Source organism: Thalassophryne amazonica, chromosome 14 (genome assembly GCF_902500255.1).
Source record: "Thalassophryne amazonica chromosome 14, fThaAma1.1, whole genome shotgun sequence".
NCBI lineage: Eukaryota > Metazoa > Chordata > Actinopteri > Batrachoidiformes > Batrachoididae > Thalassophryne > Thalassophryne amazonica.
The window spans coordinates 66209717-66233979 of NC_047116.1; the positions used below are offsets into that span (position 1 = coordinate 66209717).

General features: G+C 45.1%; 1 protein-coding gene and 1 long non-coding RNA gene across 2 annotated transcripts in view; one reads left to right on the forward strand and one right to left on the reverse strand.

Moving 5' to 3' along the window:
- The window catches only part of fer1l6 (fer-1 like family member 6), a 656531-nt gene that overhangs the window by 352356 nt on the left and 279912 nt on the right, over positions 1-24263 (reverse strand). Inside the window, exon 15 of the mRNA XM_034186126.1 lies at positions 21305-21560. Coding sequence (XP_034042017.1) covers positions 21305-21560 — 256 coding nt within the window. The remainder of the gene's footprint in view (positions 1-21304; positions 21561-24263) is intronic.
- LOC117524366 lies at positions 268-19974 on the forward strand. The gene is made up of 3 exons (XR_004564755.1): positions 268-399; positions 17947-17949; positions 19964-19974. It is a non-coding gene; the product is annotated as an uncharacterized LOC117524366 (long non-coding RNA).

Genomic DNA, 24263 nt, shown 5'->3' on the forward strand with positions numbered 1-24263 from the left:
GACAGCATGCCCTGGCCTTCAAATACATCCTAATTTGTGTGGTGAAAGGAGTCCTGGAGCTCAGGGATGGCCCCCTCAGGACATGTTCTTACTTGTCTTCACCGTAGGCACAGCAGTTTTAAATTTTAGTGTATAACACGGATGTAGCATAAGTGAAAGATGGTCCGACATACCAAAGAGGGGATATGCCTTGGTCTCGTATGATGTTGCTACATTAGTATACACTTGGTCCAGTGTTTTATCTCCTCTGGTTGCACACAGGGAATTTGCAAAGAACAGTTGAAAAATGTCAATGAATCCCAACGACAACTTCACTTCATCCGTATCTCATTTTGCTGTCTGTCTTGACGGTTCCTTATCGTTTGCGTAGTTTCCGTAACACCAGTGTTCCGTTTGACTGTCATCAATTTTCTTTGAGGGAACTTCAGTGTGCGACTCACGTAGTTCAGTGTTGTGAGTGAATTCCCAGTGAGTGTGTTATGTGTCAATCACTAAATTAATTGACGATGAGGTCGTTTGTGGACTTTTTCCTGCTCCTGTGTGCTTTGTATCTCCAATCTTTACACAAGTCAGGAGACTGGAAGCCAGGTTGGCATTTATCATGGTGCCTTTCTTGGGAGAACCACCCTCAGCAGGGAGTTTCTCCTATCTTTCTGGTATACTACTAATGGTGTGGTGCTAGGGAATATCCCACCGGAGCTTTGCAGACCAGACACTAAGTCTACATGTTGGAAATGAGCCTCGGTGACCCCCTCAAAATGCTGGTGCTCCCCTCTGTCCTGCTGTCAAACGTCCAGTCCATCCAGAACCAAATGGACGAGCTGGTGGTCTGGGCTACACTCAAACATGAAGTGAAGGACACCTGTCTGTTATGAAATGTCCTTGCTTAATCCAGAGACTGTTCATGCAGTTTGCGCAAAATGACTGATAGCCACATATTTCTGTCTGACCCAGAGTAACACAGAGTTTGTTCTGATCGTGCCTAACTGCAACCTTGAGACAAAACATTTTTTGGTGGGAATTCATCTCTTCACAGCCTGTTTCCAGATGAAGTCATTTTCAGATAACTACCAGTATGTTTGGGGTAGATGAGCTCATGAGAACTTGTGCACTAACACCGTCCTGACATGTACATAAGGGTGCACTCTAAGTGCTGATATACAATTCCAATAAAGTTGGGACACTGTGTAAAATGAAAATAAAAACAGAATACATCCATCCATCCATCCATTTTCTTCCGCTTTATCCGGAGTTGGGTTGCGGGGGCAGCAGCTCAAGCAAAGCCGCCCAGACCTCCCAATCCACACACACCTCCCCCAGCTCCTCCGGGGGAACCCCAAGGCATTCCAAAGCCAGCCGAGAGATGTAGTCCCTCCAGCATGTCCTGGGTCTTCCCCGGGGCCTCCTCCCAATGGGACGTGCCCGGAACACCTCTCCAGCGAAGCATCCAGGGGACATCCGGAAAAGATGCCCGAGCCACCTCAACTGACTCCTTTCGACGTGGAGGAGCAGCAGCTCGACTCCGAGCTCCTCCCGAGTGACCGAGCTCCTCACCCTATCTTGAAGGGAGCGCCCAGCCACCCTGCGGAGGAAACTCATCTCGGCCGTTTGTACTCGCGATCTCATTCTTTCGGTCATGAGCCAAATCTCATGACCATAGGTGAGGATCGGAACGTAGATCGATTGGTAAATCGAGAGCTTTGCCCCCCTACTCAGCTCTCTCTTCACCACGACGGTCCGATACAGCGACTGCATCACTGCAGATGCTGCACTGATCCGTCTATCAATCTCACGCTCCATCCGTCCCTCACTCGTGAACAAGACCCCGAGATACTTAAACTCCTCCACTTGAGGCAAGGACACTCCACCGAACTGAAGAGGGCAAAGCACCTTTTTCCGGTCGAGAACCATGGCCTCGGATTTGGAGGTGCTAATTTTCATCCCGGAGGCTTCACACTCGGCTGCAAACCGCCCCAGTGCACGCTGAAGGTCCTGATTTGACAAAGCCAACAGAACCACATCGTCCGCAAACAGCAGAGACGAGATTCTGTGGTTCCCAAACCAGACCCCCTCTACACCCTGGCTGCACCTAGAAATTCTGTGCATAAAAATAATGAACAGAACCGGTGACAAAGGGCAGCCCTGCGGAGGCCAACATCCACTGGAAACAGGTTTGACTTACTACCGGCAATGCGAACCAAGCTCCTGCTGCGGTTGTACAGGGACCGGATAGCCCTTAGCAAAGGACCCCGGACCCTGTACTCCCGGAGAACTCCCAACAGGGTGCCCCGAGGGACACAGTCAAACGCCTTCTCCAGATCCACAAAACACATGTGGACTGGGTGGGCGAACTCCCATGAACCCTCGAGCACGCGATGGAGCGCGTAGAGCTGGTCCAGTGTGCCATGACCAGGACGAAAACCACACTGCTCCTCCTGAATCCGAGGTTCGACCATCGGTCGAATTCTCCTCTCCAGTACTCTGGAATAGACCTTACCGGGGAGGCTGAGGAGTGTGATCCCCCTATAGTTGGAACACACCCTCCGGTCCCCTTTCGTAAACAGAGGGACCACCTGAATAAACAGAATACAATGATTTGCAAAACTTCTTCAACCTATATTCAATTGAATACACCACAAAGACAAGATATTTAATGTTCAAACTGATAAACTTTGTTTTTGTGCAAATATTTGCTCATTTTATGTCTGCAATGGATGCCTGCAACACATTTCAAAAAAGCTGGGACAGTAGTATGTTTACCACTTTGTTACATCACCTTTCCTTCTAACAATACTCAATAAGCATTTGGAAACTGAAGACACTAATTGTTGAAGCTTTGTAGGTGGAATTCTTTCCCATTCTTCCTTGATGTATGACTTCAGTTGTTCAACAGTCCGGGGTCTCCATTGTCATATTTTGCGCTTCATAATCAATCAATCAATCAATTTTATTTATATAGCACCAAATCACAACAAACAGTTGCCCCAAGGCGCTTTATATTGTAAGGCAAGGCCATACAATAATTATGTAAAAAACCCCAACGGTCAAAACGACCCCCTGTGAGCAAGCACTTGGCGACAGTGGGAAGGAAAAACTCCCTTTTAACAGGAAGAAACCTCCAGCAGAACCAGGCTCAGGGAGGGGCAGTCTCCTGCTGGGACTGGTTGGGGCTGAGGGAGAGAACCAGGAAAAAGACATGCTGTGGAGGGGAGCAGAGATCAATCACTAATGATTAAATGCAGAGTGGTGCATACAGAGCAAAAGGAGAAAGAAACACTCAGTGCATCATGGGAACCCCCCAGCAGTCTAAGTCTATAGCAGCATAACTAAGGGATGGTTCAGGGTCACCTGATCCAGCCCTAACTATAAGCTTTAGCAAAAAGGAAAGTTTTAAGCCTAATCTTAAAAGTAGAGAGGGTGTCTGTCTCCCTGATCTGAATTGGGAGCTGGTTCCACAGGAGAGGAGCCTGAAAGCTGAAGGCTCTGCCTCCCATTCTACTCTTACAAACCCTAGGAACTACAAGTAAGCCTGCAGTCTGAGAGCGAAGCGCTCTATTGGGGTGATATGGTACTATGAGGTCCCTAAGATAAGATGGGACCTGATTATTCAAAACCTTATAAGTAAGAAGAAGAATTTTAAATTCTATTCTAGAATTAACAGGAAGCCAATGAAGAGAGGCCAACATGGGTGAGATATGCTCTCTCCTTCTAGTCCCTGTCAGTACTCTAGCTGCAGCATTTTGAATTAACTGAAGGCTTTTCAGGGAACTTTTAGGACAACCTGATAATAATGAATTACAATAGTCCAGCCTAGAGGAAATAAATGCATGAATTAATTTTTCAGCATCACTCTGAGACAAGACCTTTCTAATTTTAGAGATATTGCGCAAATGCAAAAAAGCAGTCCTACATATTTGTTTAATATGCGCACTGAATGACATATCCTGATCAAAAATGACTCGAAGATTTCTCACAGTATTACTAGAGGTCAGGTTAATGCCATCCAGAGTAAGGATCTGGTTAGACACCATGTTTCTAAGATTTGTGGGGCCAAGTACAATAACTTCAGTTTTATCTGAGTTTAAAAGCAGGAAATTAGAGGTAATCTATGTCTTTATGTCTGTAAGACAATCCTGCAGTTTAGCTAATTGGTGTGTGTCCTCTGGCTTCATGGATAGATAAAGCTGGGTATCATCTGCATAACAATGAAAATTTAAGCAATGCCGTCTAATAATACTGCCTAAGGGAAGCATGTATAAAGTGAATAAAATTGGTCCTAGCACAGAACCTTGTGGAACTCCATAATTAACCTTAGTCTGTGAAGAAGAATCCCCATTTACATGAACAAATTGTAATCTATTAGATAAATATGATTCAAACCACCGCAGCGCAGTGCCTTTAATACCTATGGCAGGCTCTAATCTGTAATAAAAGTTTATGGTCAACAGTATCAAAAGCAGCACTGAGGTCTAACAGAACAAGCACAGAGATGAGTCCACTGTCTGAGGCCATAAGAAGATCATTTGTAACCTTCACTAATGCTGTTTCTGTACTATGATGAATTCTAAAACCTGACTGAAACTCTTCAAATAGACCATTCCTCTGCAGATGATCAGTTAGCTGTTTTACAACTACCCTTTCAAGAATTTGTGAGAGAAAAGGAAGGTTGGAGATTGGCCTATAATTAGCTAAGATAGCTGGGTCAAGTGATGGCTTTTTAAGTAATGGGTTTAATTACTGCCACCTTAAAAGCCTGTGGTACATAGCCAACTAATAAAGATAGATTGATCATATTTAAGATCAAAGCATTAAATAATGGTAGGGCTTCCTTGAGCAGCCTGGTAGGAATGGGGTCTAATAGACATGTTGATGGTTTGGATACCTTTAGGGTACAGGTTGAAGTCCAGGCTAAATCCGAAGGAATCAAAAAACGTAGCTCCACCATCTTTTTCAACAGTGATCACCAGCCAATGTTCACCCGGTAAATTCCTCGGGTGGGTATTTACTATGAAAAAAGCAGGCGGTTTTGCTTTGATGCAATCTAATTCATCACAGGCCCACACTCCTCTGAAAATGTTTCCTGCTAAATGCCTCATCACGGCCTCCAACTCGAGGGTGTTCATGATTCAGTAAAAATCGACCAACACTTGTCATTTGGAGTTAATTTCCAGAATGGAGTCGTAGCACGCGTAGACCACTAGAATTATCGTATGCGGGGTCGCCACTCTGAAACGCATTTCAAGCCTTAGACTACCAGTAGAAACCGGTGACAATGCCCCCGTATCCTCCTCCGGACTCAGGTTAAAGGCGTACAAGGTGTATCCCAATGGGAAATCGTCACGAGTTATACAGAGAGGAAGATCCTTCAAATATCTCCCTGTGGCTGTGTACAAATTATAAAACTCTCTGACAGAGATCCCGTTGTTAAATTGCGGTTGGAAGGGTTTAGAAGGCACCTGTCTCCCATTTTGGCTTAGAGCCAGATATTCCACATCGCAGTTTCGGAAGTTAAACGGGGATAAATCCCTTTTTCCGCTGAAAGCATTGTGGTTCACACCATACCCAGGACGATGTATTTTGGCATGAACCCCAGAAACAGATTTTCCTGATTGCAAATTCTGGAATTGTGAGGGATAACATAGGTTTTCACATTAACCCGTGATAACGGATACAGGGCGTTCCCCTTCAATAACGCCGCATTGTGGCCGAGACGAACTGCTGGGGAGAGTGAGACTTTTTTTTAACAAAAAGAGACTTAAAAGTGCTGTTATCAGCACACATCAGGCTGAAAGCGTCACCTGTGCGAATCAGCTTAACTCTAAGGTCAACATTATTTAACAATGACCTCTCGCAGAAAAAGATGTCTGCGTGTAACGGACCAAGCAGCTGGATTTCTCTTGACTGAGGGTGAGGCGCACTCTGCTCACCAGACCTACGTTGGGTCCATCATCAGCCGTCACAGTTGAATCCATCACGCCTGCTGTGTCTTTGAAAAAAAGGCCTGCTGTGAACTGAGATTTGAGTGATTCAGCTGAGAAGTTCAGTAATGTTTCAATCATAGCGCTGTAAGGATGTGTGGCGCTGGACTGTGAAATTAACCTGTCACCCAGAGTGACATCGATCTGTGAAAAAATTGTGTTCAGGGGGTAATTTATTAGCCCCACGCTGGCGTCAGCAGCCAGATTACTCCTGTCAGCATTTGTAATTTTCACCCGGAGATGAATCAGCGTGTTATTTAAATCCAGGTATCTTTCTCCGTCTCCGGGGATAAAAAATTTGATCGGTCCGGTGTCAGTCAGCACCAATATCGGAGTTATTTCCACATATTGACTGTCCTCTATCGAGAGCTGTGTCGCTGGGACGGTAAACAGGTCTAGTTCGCTCATGGCGCACTCGGGTGAATTATATCGTAACAGGCTCATCCTTAAGAAAAAATATCACGAGACGGTCTTCTCTTCTTGGTGTTCCGGCGGACTGTCTCACGTTTGTGTGAGACTCTTCATTTTTTACCCCTGCCTATGCGTTTCCTGGGAGGGCATTTCCTGGGGCATCGCGAGAGTACCATGATCCTTCCTGCACGCCGGCTTCCTGAGGACAGGACACCGTTTCAACCACACGGCTCACCACATCGGATGCGATATTTTTGGCTGCGTGTTTCAGGTGAGGTTTGGTAAGCGCGTATCCTTGTTTAAATAAAGGCGTGCCGAACTTGAATAATTTTGAAAATATGTTACCCAAACCTTTCCCATACATAACGGGCGCGCCGGAAAAACCATGACCGACCTGATTTTCATAATAAGGAATGAATCTAGAAATATCAGGTTGCATTGTTTTTGTTTTTAACCCGTCGGTTTAAAGTGGAATGTGACAATCACTTTCCCGTATGTGAATTTAACGGGCTCGTCTTGATCTGTATGAATCTCAACGCGTATCTTTTCAATATGTCTTTTAGAAACTGGAATCTCTCGAAACAGCGGAGCAGAGGAGCAAAGGTGTCCCACCGTCTGAGCCTGAACAATGTCTGTGTAACAGAAAAAAATGATGTAACCCGCCTTTTATATCAGGGAAATGTGGGGAGGTCACGGCCCCAGGCCCACATCTCAACCACTTATCAGGTTGTAACCCCAGCATGTACGCCATTGGGGTTTCAAAATGTACATGGCAGGTACCGTCTCCTTCCCACACAAAATGTTTTTGAATATAGTCATATTTTAAAGAGATCTTTGGATCTATATTCTTCAAACGAGAGTTTATCTGCGTTGCAATAATGTCAAAGTTGTCATAATATCCTGCCTCAAAAGAAGTTGAGTGAACAGAGATTTTGTTCTTGGACGTAATTTTTTTCACCTGAAACGTAGAGCAATGCTTTTCCGGAATATTTAACCAAGTGTGAGGATAAGAAATCTCAGTCAGCGCCACAACCCTCTAAATCCAGGTATCGAGCCAAGTCCACCTGGTAGCATGAAATCATGTTATCCGGGAATACTTTTTGGCTGGCGTTTGAAGGCAGAGTCACATAAAATCCTTGTCTCAGGTCCCGATCCATTTTTCATATGCCAGTTGAAGATAGATGTCGTCACATTTATATGGCCATCAGTTGGTCTGCAGGAACCCAGGAGTTAAATTTTTCAGGCCAGTTCTTCCACCTGACAAATACAAATTTCTTCCCCTTGGTAAAACGTTCACCAATAATTTCTTGAACCTGATTCGTTTTGTCTTTTGATATTTTAACCTTCTGCAATTCTGGTTCATAAAATGAACCTTCAATGATCTCGCCGTCGTAGTCCGTTAATTTATACACAGATGGGAAACGTGGAATACATTCTGACACTGTGAACATTTCATCTGTAAAACTCTGTTGATATTTTTATCAAAAACTCCCCTGAGCTTGGAGATCCTGACTATATCACCAACCTTATATTTAAACTTCATAGGCCTTGTGCGTAGGGGAAAAGTCCCATACAAATTTTGAAACACTTGATCGACATTTTGAGCATTAACCTCATTTGGACTCATCTTAATGCTTTTATGATAAGATGCATTATAGGCTATAAGCAGATCCTGCAGCACGTCGATGTAATGACGTGTATTGTTTGCAGTGAAAAACCTCCACATCTTGGTTTTTAGTGTCCGATTAAAGCGTTCAACGACTGAGGCCTTCAGATCGCTGGCAGTTGAAAAATGTTTTATGCTGTTTTTGTTTCATGAGGGCTGAAAAAACCTTGCTGAAAAATTCTTTCCCAGCATAAGTCTGCAACTTCTGTGGGACTCCGCTTTCTTGTAAAACGGTGGCGAAACCGTTTGCGACCTCACAACCTGTTTTCATTTTGAGAAGCCTGGCATATGCTTTTTTTAAAATATGTCTATGACTGTTAAGAGATATTTATAGTCATCGTTATGAGCTGATAAACCTGCATATCGCAGAGATCAGCCTGGAATTGTTTCATAGGGGCTGTAACAAACACCCTATTTCTGATAAAATTCATCCTTGCGGGTTTATGTAAAGTGTAAGCATGTTTCCCGGACAAGAACTACTCCACATCTTTCCTGGAGGGTTTAACCCCTGATTCGGCTTTGATAGCCTTCTGTAAGCATCCCACACTGCTGAAGGTTCCGGGATTTGAAGGGTCATAATACACATTTCTCATCAATCTTTCTTCAGCCATCATGTAAGGGATCATGTGAATGACGAATAAACAGGCAATCCTAGTTTATATATATATATATCATTTTATTACAAACACACACAACTCATAAAACAGAGAAATTATTGATTTACACAGGCAACTTAAACAGAAAATTATTGTTTTACACATTTTTTATCATTCATTTAAAAAAAAAAACAGAAAAAGAAGTTACTATTTATTTTTGGTGTAAAACATCCCTGCCATTATTCAGACAAATCGCTGTATTAAGTTTCTGTAGGACGGTCAGGACTTCAGATCTCTCCAGGAGTTGTCTTACACTGTGACAAAGGACGTCCACGATAAATGCGTACAGTGTAAAGAGGTGGTAGGGACTAAATCGAGGAAAATTGTCAGTAACCATAACGGAAATCCTGCATAAGACAATGTAGGCAGAGTTATCCGCTATTTGCGAAAAGGTTCTTAACACGTTTTCTCCCAAAACTCTGGAGCGACCTGATTTTTAACAGAGTCCAGCAGCCTTTCCAATACAGAAGACATTGTAATATTGTTCAGCCTGCGTGTGACAGCCTGATTTAAAAGATGCGACAGTTCACGAATGACATAACGATCCCTTACACCTCAAGACAGATTAATCAGATAATTTCCCATGATAAATTGAACGTTGACACAGATATATATAGACATATTAAAACAAAAAGCTCTGCAGGTGACAATCAGATCAGGCCGTGCCAGACATCCTCCATTTCACGAATGTGGGTGGCATTTTCATGCTCCAAACAGCTTGATATCTGCTTCAACACTCCACCAAAACTATCACAGTGTTTCAGCTCGTTCAAGATGTTTTCAACCACACCCTGGACTCGGTGAGGGAAATATGTAATGGCTCGCCAGCAATTTGAGCAGTGCAGGAATAAACCGCTCTGTCCAGAGGCTTTTTATGACACGATGGAAATTGATTGGGTAAAAGAATTCAGATACCTCTTCCAGGCATTTGTGCTGCGTCTGACTCGGATGGTCGACCTGACAGCCATAACAGAGTTCCTTTCTACAATTCGCAATCACTCCACCCAGCAGGTGGGTGACGGCCAGTTTAGTTGTTTTCAAAAATTCGTCGGAGAGAAGTCCGTCCGGCTGGTCACCGATGACTGGTGTGATGCACGTCTCGCCACACAGCTCTTCTTGTATCAGGTGGGGTGGGAGGGATGTTTCACCCAAGACCTCCCCCGGAGCCGTAGGTTGACCCCTGACATAAACACTGGGGGGTGATCCTGGTCCGTCGTCTAAAATTACAGATGGTGACCAAGGGTACACCCCTTGGGTTTCTTTGCCCCACATCACCGATGCTTCATCTGAGGAAAGCTCGTGGTAACCCGGCAGTGAGGTGAAGAGGTCCTGCGAGCAGCCTTCTTCCTCGTAGCCGGTGTAATGACCCTCACGATCAACGTCCTCCTCTGTAAGCTCCTCCTACCCCTCCAAACGGAGTGTGCATCCAGATTCACTCCAAACGGAGGGGTTTGTAGCCCTCCGCCTACCCCTCCGCCTCGCTACTAAAAGAGAATTGAGACACCCCTCTGTCTCTCGTGCCCGCGCAAAACGGAGGGGAAGGGGTAAGGGGAAGGGCCGAGGGGTAGAATTGAGACTCAGCCTAAATGTGATTCTTGAATTATTAATGCTTCTTCCTTGGTGAAATGTTTTTGCTTTTAATCAATGGTTTGTAAAATGCATTTACAAAACTCTAATCATATTTGGTGTACTTAAAATAATATCAATATATTTAAGTCTTTAAGTATTTGAAACTCCTCTGACTATCTCTGCTTGGTGAAACTACACACTGAATGGGCGGAGCTTAGTGACAGAGTCCACTTTAAAAGTTCCTGAATAAAGCCGTTCTTTCTTGTTCTCTCTTTTGCACTTTCTCTGATCTGCTTGCAAACTCTTAACTCCCTTTACTTTTTTGATTTTCTTCATGGCTGAAGAGGGCCCAGCCTGAAGTTAGCTAAAAGCTACCAAGTGGCTTCTTCGTTCTTCACTTTTGTTTCATCACTTGGTAAGCTTTTGGTGGCAATGTGCCGGCTTTGATAATTCTTTTTAAGGCTTGTCAAATGTTCGCTTTTATAGATGACTTCCTAACAGAGTTTTTTTCAGAATGACAGCAAATTTACAGAGGCGCGCATCTGGCGCTTGTACAATCCACTGTCCTCACATCACTTCATCATCTGTCCTCACGCTCTGCTCTATTATTGTATAATATTTCAAATAAAGGTTTCGAAATTCTCTACATTCCCATTAGGATTGATTCTGTGTTGTGTATGATGAACCGAAGGAATTCCCAAGATTATGGTGGTCGTGGTGGTCAATTGGTCAAGTTGAAATAGTTCAGCGACAGTCTCACCTCTCGCATTAGGTGAGCAACGCTGCACAGTGCAGAGTTTGTGCAGGGGGAGGGGGGAATCATTCAATGTTTGGACAAGGAGGTGGTCGAAACGGAGTAAGACATAATCATAGATAGGATACGATCAAAGCCATCAGGTGCCCAATTTCAAAAGAAAAAGAAAGAGGAGAAATGAGCAAAGGAAAAAGGTATGTATCGATTTATTTATCGATTTCAATGAGTGACATGATGAATTAGTGGCCTAACTAGCCTGATGATGTTTGCTAAATCGGACGGCCTAGCCGAAATTAATTTCAGCATAAGATTAGGCTTAAACTTTTAAAGTTATTGCTGTCATCACCTTGGGTTAACGTTGGGCTCTGTGTTAGCCAACAGAATGGTAGCCCCATAATACACGCCGATGCCGTTCCACCAGTGGAACGCTGTAATAGTCATTGAAATGTTGACTACCAAGTACTACACTACTACAGAGGCGATTGCTCTAAGACTGAAAGGGAAGCTCAGCTTCCCCTAAAATGTCAAAAAATAAGTGATCAAATATATACTGTTGTGTGTACATGTCACTGACTAAATATGCGCTACAACGCGCTCAGCTTTTGTTCAGAATCAGCTTCTTATCACTGGTAACGACACGGCTTTCCTCTCACTCATTCCCGCAGCTTCACAGTGCTTTAAACAGTGTAGACGCTGAGCGTCCACAGAGTTCAACAGCGAAGCAAAGACTGCAGCGAAATGAGATGAGTCATTGGATAAATGCTGGGCTTTGTCCCGGCCATCGGATGCTCAGCGTGTCTGGGGTCTATGGGGCAGTGGGCTGGCCTCGGCTGGCCCGGACGCTCAGCTTCTGCATGATGATTAGATGATCTGTCTGAGGCTGAATCCCTTTTTGATTGACAGCGAAATGAGCGAATCAGCGATCTTTTTGTGTAAACATCCGTGGGAGCATTTTTTAATTTTCATTCTGTTCTGAGTTGAACTGGAGACTTTCCTAATCCTCTTAACAGCATTTTCTTTGTTAAAAACGACTAGCGACAAATCTAGCTTCTATTTCTGGTGGGGTTTTTTTTGTAGCTGCTTGTGTTTGGAGACTGACTCCTATCACTCTTTCTGACTTCTATCGCAGTTTCTGTCCCTACCGAGCAGCGGGTGCTGCTGAGCTCCTCCACCGTCACAAAGCACTCACAGGCGGACACACTTCACACTACCCTCACGCCAGTCCCAGCTAGCGAGCTAGCAAGCTGCACATAATGGCAGACAATTTGAATGTTGTGGACCGAATTTTGGCGAAGCCATTTGATAGTCTTCCTTACGAAGAAGCCATGGCAGCAGCCATGGCTTCTTCTTCAGCTCTCAATAGTTTGCAGGCCAAAGTTAAAGCAATAGCCCCCAGTGCAATGTTTGTGCATTGCTATGCACACAGACTGAATCTGGTTCTGTCTCAGGGGGCTAAATGCTTATCTGAGTGCAGAATATTTTTTGCATCACTCTCTGGGTTTGCCACATTTTTCTCAAAATCCACAAAGAGGATGTCTTTTCTTGAGTCTGCAGGCTGCTCAAGGTTGCCCAGAAATGCTCCTATTCGATGGAATTTCACATCACGGATAGTGAGCAATGTGGCAAACAATTATGATGCCCTCCTACAAACTTTTGAGATGATCATTGCAGATAAGTCCATGGATGATGACACATTAGACTGTGCCAAAGGCCTTCTGATGAAACTGGAGGACTTCAGGAACAGGGGAAAGCTATGTGATTTCTTGCTGTTTCTGAAAGACATGGAGTTGGACAGTGCAATGCCTCAGGTGTACAAACTATTGTCATTAGTGGCAACGATTGGAGCTACATCTGCAGGTGTAGAGAGGAGCTTCTCCTGTTTAAAGCAGCTCAAGTCTTACACCCGCAACACCATGGGCCAAGGCCGTTTAAGCAGCCTAGCTCTGCTGGCCATTGAGAGGACACTAGTCAAGTCCCTGGAAAAGATGCCTTGTTGGTACGACAGGGTCACAGATCATTTTCTTGAAAAGGAACGGAGGGTAGAATTTACATATAAATAAACCGACACATTTTATGATGTAGGCCAAAATTGAGCTTCCCCTCCTTGAAAGACCAGCATCCGCCACTGCACTACTATGACATAACACAGAGCCTTTAGTAAAGCACTAGGACTTGGTCATTGCCATTCTGGTAACAGCAAATTTATAACGCCATGTCTTAATGGGTTAACAGCTTTACACGGTCGATTTCTCGTGTGTCGTACGGCGCCTAAGACACAAGTTAGTCTACATAAGACTAACTTGTGTCTTGTGTATGCCCCTCCAATTATAACCATAATAGAAATGAATATACGTTATACTATATAGTTTCTCATAATTAATGTAACTCGTGGCTGTGTGTTAGGAAGACACAAGAGTGTGCTGCGTGCAAGTGTGTGTGTGCATTAAGAATAGCCTCTACACGGAGCACGCACACTGTTCGACAGTGAAAACAAAGTCTAAATTACAGTTTGTAAAAACAAAAAGTCATTTCAATTGAAATATCGCGGCATGCTTGCACATGGTTTGCAGCAGCAAGCTGGACAGAGTCATAATGGACACAGACACAAACAAACACGAATGCCTATATGCCAATGTTTATTTCAAATAAAAAATGGCAGCTTATCCACAGCAGTGACTGACACGGGACACAGCGTGCTATTGCTGCACCCATTTCGTGACTAGCTTAGTGTCTGGTGACAGAAAATGCATGTATTTAATTGGCATTTGGTATGTTTCAATTTATATCTTGTGTTAGACTGATATTGCATCCTGACATTATTTGATGGCCATTTATTTAAATTGTCATTCCATTGTGATTTCAGGGGCTCTTTTGAAGTATTTTGGAGGATCTTCCTCTACCCCTGTGGACAGACCACCAACCTCCTCCCCCACTCACCAGGAAGAGGAACAGCTGCCATCTACCTCCTCCTCATCAGCACAAGCCCCTGCTACTGAAATGGTCTCAAGCCAGGACATTGAAGACCTATTTGCCTCTGCATCCACTACTCAGCTGTCAGGTGGGTTTCTCCCTCTCCCTCTCTCTCTCTGTGTGTGTGTGTACCCATGCATGCTAACTGGAATACTGGAATGTAATTGCAATAAATGTTGTATGATTTATTTATTTATGTATTATGTATTATTATTATTATCCATCCATTTTCTTCCGCTTTATCCGGAGTCGGGTCGCGGGGGCAGCAGCTCAAGCAAAGCCGTCCAGACCTCCCGATCCACACACACCTCCCCCAGCTCCTCCGGGGGAACCCCAAGGCGTTCCCAAGTCTGCCGGGAGATGTAGTCCCTCCAGCATATCCTGGGTCTTCCCCGGGGCCTCCCCCCAATGGGACGTGCCCGGAACACCTCTCCAGCGAGGCGTCCAGGGGGCATCCGGAAAAGATGCCCGAGCCACCTCAACTGACTCCTTTCGATGTGGAGGAGCAGCGGCTCGACTCCGAGCTCCTCCCGAGTGACCGAGCTCCTCACCCTATCGCTAAGGGAGCGCCCAGCCACCCTGCGGAGGAAACTCATCTCGGCCGCTTGTACTCGCGACCTCGTTCTTTCGGTCATGAGCCAAATCTCATGACCATAGGTGAGGATCGGAACGTAGATCGATTGGTAAATCGAGAGCTTTGCCCCCCTACTCAGCTCTCTTCACCACGACAGTCCGATACAGCGACCGCATCACTGCAGATGCTGCACCGATCCGTCTATCGATCTCATGCTCCATCTGTCCCTCGCTCGTGAACAAGACCCCGAGATACTTAAACTCCTCCACTTGAGGCTAGGACACTCCACCGACCTGAAGAGAGCAAAGCACCTTTTTCCGGTTGAGAACCATGGTCTCAGATTTGGAAGTGCTGATTTTCATCCTGGATGCTTCACACTCGGCTGCAAACTGCCCCAGTGCACGCTGAAGGTCCTGATTTGACGTTGCCAACAGAACCACATCGTCCGCAAACAGCAGAGATGAGATTCTGTGGTTCCCAAACCAGACCCCCTCTACACCCTGGCTGCGCCTAGAAATTCTGTCCATAAAAATAATGAACAGAACTGGTGACAAAGGGCAGCCCTGCGGAGGCCAACGTGCACTGGAAACAGGTTTGACTTACTACCGGCAATGCGAATCAAGCTCATGCTGCGGTCGTACAGGGACCGGATAGTCCTTAGCAAAGGACCCCGGACCCCGTACTCCCGGGGCACCCCCCACAGGGTGCCCCGAGGGACACGGTCGAACGCCTTCTCCAGATCCACAAAACACATGTGGACTGGTTGGGCGAACTCCCATGAACCCTCGAGCACCCGATGGAGCGTGTAGAGCTGGTCCAGTGTGCCGTGTGAGGATGAGGATGAGCCTCTGTCAGCAGACCCTGCTTCATGGCCCTCACCTCTGACTGAACTTGTATGCCGAGGGCCTAGTAAGTTGCCACCTGACTTTATCTTCTGCAGGAACAAGAGTGATGGGAGAAGTTGCCACCACCATTATTTTTCAAAAACATTGGTTAGTGGCGAAAAGATGACAAGAAGTTGACTCATTTATTCCATTCAAAGAAATAGCCTTTTGTTTCTGCTGCACACTGTTCTCGAAGAAGAGCATTCAATTAACAAGTGTTGGCATGTCCGATTGGAAGCATGCCAGCACATACTTAACTTCACATGAGAACAGCCCCGAACACCTCAATTGCATGATGGCATGGAAGGAACTAGCAGTGAGGTTAAAAAAGGGGGAAACCATTGACAAACATGAAATGGCACTTTTGGATGCTGAAAGGGCAAGATGGAGAGCAGTCCTTACCCGTCTGATTGCTATTGTGCAGTCACTGGCTGTTCGAAATCTTGGTCTGAGGGGGCACACGGAAACACTGCACACTCCCTCAAATGGCAACTTTCTTAAAGAGGTCTAACTGATAGCAAAGTTTGACCCGATAATGAAAGACCACCTTAACCGCACTGAGAGAGGAGCAAGCCACAACAGCTACCTAGGAAAACATGTCCAGAACGAGATCATTGGTTTGCTAAGTGACAACATCATGTCTGCCATCGTGGCGGACATAAAAAAAAGCCAAATTTTTCTCCATCATTTTGGACAGCACACCAGACATCAGCCACATCGAACAGTTATCGGTGGTGATTAGGGTGGTCTCACTGATGGGCACACCACAGATTATGGAGCACTTTCTTGGATTTTTGGAGGCAGAGGAGTCCACAGGCCAGCACTTAGCATCAATGGTCCTCAACAGACTTGAAGAACTGGGCATACCCTTTCAAGATTGCAGAGGACAGTCGTATGACAATGGGGCCAACATAAAGGGAAAATCAAAGGGAGTTCAAGCCAGGCTCCTAGAGAAGAACCCCAGGGCTCTTTTTGTGCCATGTAGGGCACACACTTTGAATTTGGTGTTGTGTGATGCTGCGAAGGGCTCTACGGATGCCATGAGATACTTTGGTGTCCTACAGAAGCTGTATACTCTTTTCTCAGCCTCAACTCAAAGGTGGGCGGAACTGAAAAACATGTCACAATTACCCTGAAGATGTGGGCAGACACACGGTGGGAAAGCAAAATAAAGAGTGCTGAGCCCATGTGATATCAGGGACCTGGAGTGAGAGAGGCTTTGTTGGAGCTGTAGAACACCACCACAGACCCTGTCGTAAGGGCAGAGGCTCAATCGTTGTCCGAGGAGGTGGGATCATACGATTCAGCATTTGCACTGTTGTGTGGTATGACATACTATCCACAACGCAGCATGTCAACAAACTCATGCAGTCTCCCAACATGCAGGTGGACCTGGCTGTTAGTCTTCTGAAGAAGGCAGAGCAAAATCTCCAGAGCTACAGGGCAAGTGGCTTTGCAGCAGCACAGATGGCAGCCAAAGACATGTGTGAAGCAATGAATGTGGAGGCTGTTTTGAAACAAAAGAGGCTGAGGACCACAAAGCAGCACTTCTCATACGAATCGCATGATGAACCCTTCAGTGATACATTGAAGAAGCTGGAGGTTGGATTTTTCAATGTGGTTGTGGATGCAGCCCTGGCAGCCATTAAAGAAAGATTTTCCACATTGGAAAACGTGGGAAACAGATTTGGTGTTTTAACAGCTTTTGAAAATCTGTCAAATGAGGAGCTGGCAGACAGGGTGTGAGGCACTAGCCACCACCTTACATTTTGGAGGGCACTCTGACTTGAACAGCAAAGAGCTCGTGTAGGAGATCAGGAACTTTCCTGACTTGCCATCAGCAACTGTGACCCCCCTTGAGCTGATCACATTCATGCACGAGAAGGAGCTATCAGAGATCTATCCCAATTTCTGGACTGGACTCAGAATTGCCGCCACTCTGCCTGTCACTGTGGCTCAGGCAGAGAGGAGCTTCTCGAAGCTAAAACTGATCAAGACCTACCTAAGGTCAACAATGTCACAGGAGCAGTTCAGTGGCCTTGCTGTGATCAGCATAAACCATGCCTTAGGAGAGCAAATCTCATATGAAGACATTGTGGAAGAATTTGCATCCAGGAAGGCCAGAAAAGCCAACTTTTAGGTTGTGTTTTCACTTTTGCATCCTCACTATAATTGCCACTTCAATGTATATAGACTGTTTCCCTCTTACTTCTTTTGCACTTCTTGTTATTTATGACAAATTATTGTGGTTTGCCATTTTTGCCTTTAAAGAGTGTTAACTTCTTCACTTGTTGCTTCCTGTTACTTATGATACACAATAGTGTTTGTTATTTCTTCTTATGTGTACAGTAATGGGTATAGAATTTACCTCTGTCGTTAGTTCATTTATTTATGATACATGATTGTGCGTTACCATTTTTGCCACTTTAATGTATAGGTTTTTTTGTACATTTTTGTCACTTCATGGTATTCTGTAATATACAGATTGTTTAACTTCTTTTGTTATTTATATGGTGCGACTTTAATGGAGGTTTAAGTCTTGTTCATTATGGTGAATGGTACTCTGTGATAATGCAAAGTGCACTCTGTTGGTAAAACTGAATGACGTGCAATATTTTGACCATCGGGTGGTGCTGTAGTGCAGTTAGTTGTAATATGAAGTCACTGAGTCTTTTGTTTTTTTATGTTCAAAAACTTTATTGAAGTAATTATTGTTTATCTTTGTGTTTGTTATTGCAGTAGTCATTAAAACCGGAAATTTGTTCTTGAAAATAGCTGTTGTGAGTTAATTTGTGGGATTGTGGGTGTTCTGGACAAAGTTAAGTGTTTTCATGGGTGGTGGGGTGGAGGTGGTGGCCACGTTAGTGTGCGCGGGGAGGGGGGGGGCACGCAGGGGGTTTCGCCCGGGGAGTAAATCACTCTAGGACCACCACTGAACGTTGCTAAGGCCGGCTAGATAAGCTAACATTAGCTGTTGGGTATAACTAATTGTACCCTGCTCCAATAATTATCTGCATGGCAGATCGCTCCAGGATTGATAGTACAGAGACCCCCTTATGGACTGATGCTGGAGTGGCTTGTATTGCAGTGGGCTAGAATAGAGCCTCTTCATTCATTCATTTTCTGACACTCACTCTGGTGTGGGTTGCACTGGCAGTGACCAAGTAGCTCCACCCACACTTCCTTATCCTCGGCAGAGTTCTCTAAGAGTTCGGAGGTGACAGTCTAGTGGTTAAGCATTGAGCTTGAGACCAGAGGATCCTCAGTTCAAACCCCAGCCTGACTGGAAAATCACTAAGCGCTCTTGGGCAAGGTCCTTAATCCCCTACTTTCTCCCAGTGTGTAGTGAGCACCTTCCATGGCAGCACCCTGACATCGGTGCGTGAGTGTGTCAGTGTGAATGGGTAAATGTAAGGCATAACTGTAAAACTCTTTGAGCTTCTGATTCAGATAGAAAGTGCTATATAAATGCAGTCCAGTTACAATTCCCAGATGATCCTGAGGCATTCCCAAACCAGCTGGCAATTATAATCCCTCCAGCGTGTCCTTCATCTTCTCCGGGGCCTCCTTCCAGTTGGACATGCCTAGAAGACCTCCATAGATACTTGAACCACCTCAGCTGCCCCCTTTTGATGTGAACCAGGCTTTACGAGACAAATAATATAATAAGTCCCTTCGGCTGCTCCCTTGTTTTCACCCGGGGTCGCCACAACAGATTCAGTGTGAATCTGCATGTTGCAATTCCACATTACATGGAGAAATGTGGCAGTGGTGGGGTTTGAACTGGGATCTCCTACAACTAAACTAAGCGCACTAACCACTTTGCCACCACCCCTGCCAAATAATATAATAATAAATAATAAAGGACAGAGACACCTTACCAAAGACACCTAGGAAACTGGTGTGTCCTCCTGGAGCCAGGCCGATGGTGGGAGGTCGCAGGTGAGCGCCTGGTGGAAAGGTCTACAACTGTGGGACTTGTTTGAGCTCAGCCCAAAAAATAACATGATGTCACATCCATGTGGGCTTACCACCCACAAGGAAAGTATAAAGGATCTGGTGTGCTGTTTTAGGAGCAGTAGATAGGGGCAAATGCCCCCAAGGACTGACTGTCTTCATAAAAAAAAAAAAAAAAAAAAAAATCACCCTGGTCTGTATGTATCACTTTAGTTTGACTCAGAGCTGGGTGCTACGTACCATGAACAACATTTTCAACTACATACCATTAACAGCATTTTCAAGTACAAGGTCTATTAGTAAAGTATCCGACCTTATTATTTTTTTCAAAAACCATATGGATTTGAATCACGTGTGATTACATCAGACATGCTTGAACCCTTGTGGGCATGCGAGAGTTTTTTTACGCCTGTCCGTTACGTCATTCGCCTGTGGGCAGTCTTTGAGTGAGGAGTGGCCCACCCTCTCGTTGATTTTTTCATTGTTTAGGAATGGCTCAGAGACTGCTGCTTTGTTTGATCAAAATTTTTTTCAAAACTGTAAGGCACAACTGAGTGGACACCATTCGATAAATTCAGCTGGTTTTCGGTAAAAATTTTAACGGCTGATGAGAGATTTTGGTCTGGTAGTGTCGCCGTAAGGACGGCCCACGGCGCCTGATGGCGATCTGCGCTTCGAGGTGGCAGCGTCTCGCCGTTTCAAGTTGAAAACTTCCACATTTCAGGCTCTGTTGACCCAGTAAGTCGTCAGAGAACAGAGAACTTTCAGAAGAAGTCGGCATGAGGAGTTTATTCGGACATTCCATTGTTAACGGACATTTTGTAATGAAAGAGCGTGCGGGCAGAGTCGCATGTCGGGCCGGACCCGACCGCGGGGGGTCGCGACAGGAAAAACACCTCCGTTGGAAACCTTAACAGACAAGTTGGAACATGCCCAAGCTGTTAAACAATTTCTCAGTTACTCACTTGTTGAAAGCCATCAAAAGCCGCCTGAATTTTACAAATGGTTTTCAACACGGAGGTGTTTTTCCTGTCGTGGCGCACACAGATTCACCGAGTCATCACGGAAACGACTCGGCGAATTTGCGCACACGTCTTTCATTAAAAAATGTCCTTAAACAGTGGAATGTCCGCATAAAGTCCTCATGCCGGCCTCTTCTGAATCTTTTCTGTTCTCTCACGACATCCTGGGTGAATTAAGCCTTAAATTAGGATGTTTTCAGGTCGACGACGGCGCCTGGAAGCGCTGCATGACGTCCCGCTCTGTGGGAAGTCCTTACACCGACAGAAACACCCCATAATCTCTCATCAGACGTTAAACTTTTCACCGAAAACCAGCTTAATTTCTCGAATAGTGTCCACTCGGATATTCCTCACAGGTCCAGAAAAAAGTTTGATAAAGCAACGCGCGCCGTCTCGAGCAGCGTGTGAAACAAAGGAATTCAGTCAAGAGGGCGGGACCACATCTCACTCAAGGCCTGCCCACAGGGAAATGACGTCACCGACACGCGTGAAAAAACTCACGCATGCGCACGAGGGTTCAAGCATGATTGGTGTAATCGCATGTCATTCAAATCCATATAGTTTTTTTTTTTTTTTATAAAACTGCCGGTTAGTTTTATAAGATACCTCGTACGTACCATTAACAACATTTTCAACACTGCAGCAGTGACTTACTGCCCTTTGTTTTCCATAAATGAAGGGCCGACACAAACATTCAACCAAACAATGACAGTGATAAATGAAAGTGACACCAACAAACAAACAAACAACAAAAATGGTAAGGGAAAACAAACTAAAAACTGCCCCAAACAACTCATGCTTAATAGAGGTGATCATGGTGATAGCAGAAGTATGTATTTACAGGAGAAAAAAAAATTGTCAACCTGTTTCCTTCAATGATGAGTGGTTTAGCTGGAGGTGTGGTGGACTTGGAGCTAGTGGTGATGTCCTGAGGTTCTCTGGGTAAGAGGGGCGAAGTAGAGGAGCAAGTGGAGGCACTATAAGGGGAGGAGCCGAAAGGGTCAGTATTGTCTGCAACATCCAGTGGTTTGGCTCTCCTCCGGCTCATAGCAGGACTAGTGCTGCTGCTGCTGCTGCTGGTGGCGGGAGAACCTGACTCCAAAACATTACCATAGTTCCCTAATGGGGGGAACAACATCATATGAGAGAGAGAGAGATTTCTTTAGTTCTCACCAACATAAATTGATATGGCAACAAAAATGGATACAGAATAGAAAAGTTACGAACATGCAAATACTGGAATATGATTAAATATAAAAATCCAAAATAAAATTGCCACATAATGTATCTAAAATGATCGCTTTAACAATGACCCAAAAAACCTTTAAACTTTTTTAATCTTACAGATTTGTAAAATAAAGAAGAGGAGGTGAGACGTTTTCTGTCTATAAATATGTGCTCAGCCAATCAGAGCTACAACACAATAGCCTTGACTAATCAGCTGTGGCTTCAGCAAGCACAAATGGAAAACATGTATGGCAAGTGATGGGGTCTAAAGCCCCTTTCACACCGGGCCTGCTCTGAGTTGCTTCATGTGGCAGGAATGTCTGCGTCAGTTGTGCTCGGGGGGGGGGGGGGGGGGGGGGGGGGGCTTGAGGTGAGAGTGCTATAAGGAGCTCACCTGCAGCCAGACTGTAATATGAGGTGTGTGCTCTGATTTCTCTTCTAGTTGATATTTCTTCTTGTGTAGCACTGCAGATATGCACTATGATTTTTGTTAAAGATTATCATTCTTCCTGTGACCACAACTGCAGCCAGCATTTGCAAGCAAACAGTCCATGAGTGGACGTGGAGGAGATGTCCTCCATGAGGAGTATACTGGATGTGGACATGTCCTGTCACTGGCAATCAGTCTGTGAGCAGAATGGACTTTAACACAATCATGAGAGAACTTAAGGTGAGTACAGGAGCTGCCTGCAGCCGTAGGCTGTAATGAGCATTTTTTGTTTTTCTTTTAATTGTTCACATGTGCTGTTTGAGCGGTATAGTTTTACTGCATTGGTATAAAAAAATTCAACAATCCTGTGTGATTTATAGCACAACAGGAATCAGAAACGGCGTCGGGTGGAATTCAGTCACGTTAAGTAGTGAGTCTGGTCTGCTTGAGGTTTCTTCCTCAGAGGGAGTTTTTCCTTACCACTGTTGCTCTGGGGGTTGGCAAGGTTACCTTACTTGATAACCTTACTTGTGAGAAGCACCTTGAGTCAACCTTGTTGTGAGTTGGCACGATATAAATGAAAATAAATTGAATTGAGATTGTTAACTACCGTGATGTTGCCTCATCTTGCGAGAAAACTACTTCCTTTCTGCGTCCTGTGCTTAACTCAGAAAAAAATTACACACGTTGAATTTTTGGCATCAGTTTCGCGTCTCCCTTTACGCAAAGGGCAATTTCAACCCTGCGGCTCAATGCCACAGGGTTGAGCAAGTTGTGCATCAACTTGGCACTAGGATACAGCAATGTGGTGTCGCATGATGCTGCGTGACGCAACTCGAAGCACGCCCGGTGTGAAAGGGGCTTAATGGCTTATCATTAATGAGGGTGGGGGTGAGGATAAGCTATAAAGTGGCATGCCACATGATGAGCCTCTGACAGCCAAGCCCAGCTACTGGCAGACCCGCTCTGAATGACAGGAGAAGGGCCAAAGGTGGATTTTTATCACCTCATAACCAGTTGCTTTGGGCAGATGGGGCTCGTCAGCTTTGGGTTTTAGCTCATCTTGGAATTAGGAAGACTTTGATTTCAAACCCGGGTAAATGAGACTCATTAAACCAGGAGGATAGCTCATCTTGGAGAAGGAATACTCTGATTACAAACCACCGCTACCTTGCAGTAACCTGTTACAGCAAAAGCTTTGGGAGACAACCAGGAGGATAAATCCAGAGCTGGAGTCCCTAAGGCAGTTCAGAATTGTTCCTACGACACTGTTGGTGCCAAACCATATCAACTTGCCATTTCTTTGGATCCACCATCAGTGGAGAGTGGAGACCTACTACTTGGGCATTAGTTGGTTTTCCATACTGCCCTGCCCTGCAACCTGGAGAGGGCACTCCAGCTTCACTTCACAGCTTTTGGCACAACACAGGAAGTAACAGTCAACTGGTTTTAAGCTACAGTGCTCGATTGCCATAGAGCGTGGTGCCAGGGGTTGCTTCTGACGATGGGAGGGATTTTCAGATCTCATTGGAGATCTGAAAATCCGCCCGCCTCAAGCTCGGCAGCCTCCAGCTAGATAGGATGTGGTGGGATAGCATGTCTTCCACATTGGGTGCATAGGGATTAGGGTAACACCAACAAGCAGGTTGTAAACATCACACCAGACAAGCAAGCAAAGAAAATCAATCAATCAATCAATCACAAGAGACCAGATCTCAAACTTGGATCCTGGAACGTTTGCACAATGATGCCAGGACTTGATGCAGACCTTCAAGATATCAGCAATGCCTGGAAGACAACCATTATCAATGAAGAGCTACTGAGATTACAGGTGGACATCACCACCCTGCAAGAAACTCGAATAGCTGGATCAGGCATTCAAAAAAATGGACTGTATATTCTACTGGCAGGGTAAGAGTGCAGATGAGTGTAGAGAATGCAGAGTTGTATTCACAGTCAAGAACTCCTTGCTGAACATGGCTGTTCCAGGTAACAAGGGATTATCAGCAATTGCTTCCTGAAGCAAGCTAAAGTGTTTGACACACAGTCAGCTTCCACAGAAGAAGTTGTGTCAGCAGGAGAGAATACTTTGCTTTGCCTGTACAATGGTAGGGCTGGGAGGGACTCGACTCACTACAATACAAGCATTTTTGTGAGAAGGTGGC